Source organism: Penaeus monodon, chromosome 25, assembly GCF_015228065.2.
Source record: "Penaeus monodon isolate SGIC_2016 chromosome 25, NSTDA_Pmon_1, whole genome shotgun sequence".
NCBI lineage: Eukaryota > Metazoa > Arthropoda > Malacostraca > Decapoda > Penaeidae > Penaeus > Penaeus monodon.
In genome coordinates this window covers 36,393,859-36,394,236 of record NC_051410.1, presented here as the reverse complement: position 1 = coordinate 36,394,236, position 378 = coordinate 36,393,859, and the positions used below count along the sequence as shown (strand labels likewise).

The 378-nt window shown below is 41.8% G+C and overlaps 1 protein-coding gene across 1 annotated transcript in view; it reads right to left on the bottom strand.

Moving 5' to 3' along the window:
• LOC119589202 (dihydrolipoyllysine-residue succinyltransferase component of 2-oxoglutarate dehydrogenase complex, mitochondrial-like) overlaps positions 1–378 on the bottom strand; it is a 12,464-nt gene that overhangs the window by 2,127 nt on the left and 9,959 nt on the right. Inside the window, exon 8 of the mRNA XM_037937800.1 lies at positions 5–203. Coding sequence (XP_037793728.1) covers positions 5–203 — 199 coding nt within the window. The remainder of the gene's footprint in view (positions 1–4; positions 204–378) is intronic.

The window sequence follows — 378 nt, the reverse complement described above, 5'->3', positions numbered from 1 at the left end:
TTACCTTTGGAGTAGCCACAGCAACTGAAATATCTACGTAGTCCCTGTAGATGATTTCTGATCCTTCAATCACAGCATTGACTGTTGGCTGCTGCGTCAGGGCGTAAGCTGATGCCTTCACAAATGCAGACATGAAACCGAGCTTGATGCCGTGCTTCTTATTGAACTGTTCCCCAATGCTCTTGCGGAGCTCCATGATATTACTGGAAGAAGGAATTCACTTAGAAATTGATTGGAAGTGGTGTTGCAAACTCTGGAGTATGTATCGAGCTGATTTCAGGTTAGAGCTAAGAACTTGTGACATTAAAACAAGAGACAGTAAGTGGAGAAATGATTAAAACTACAATGTCAGTCATAACTTTCATAACTTAGGCTTCC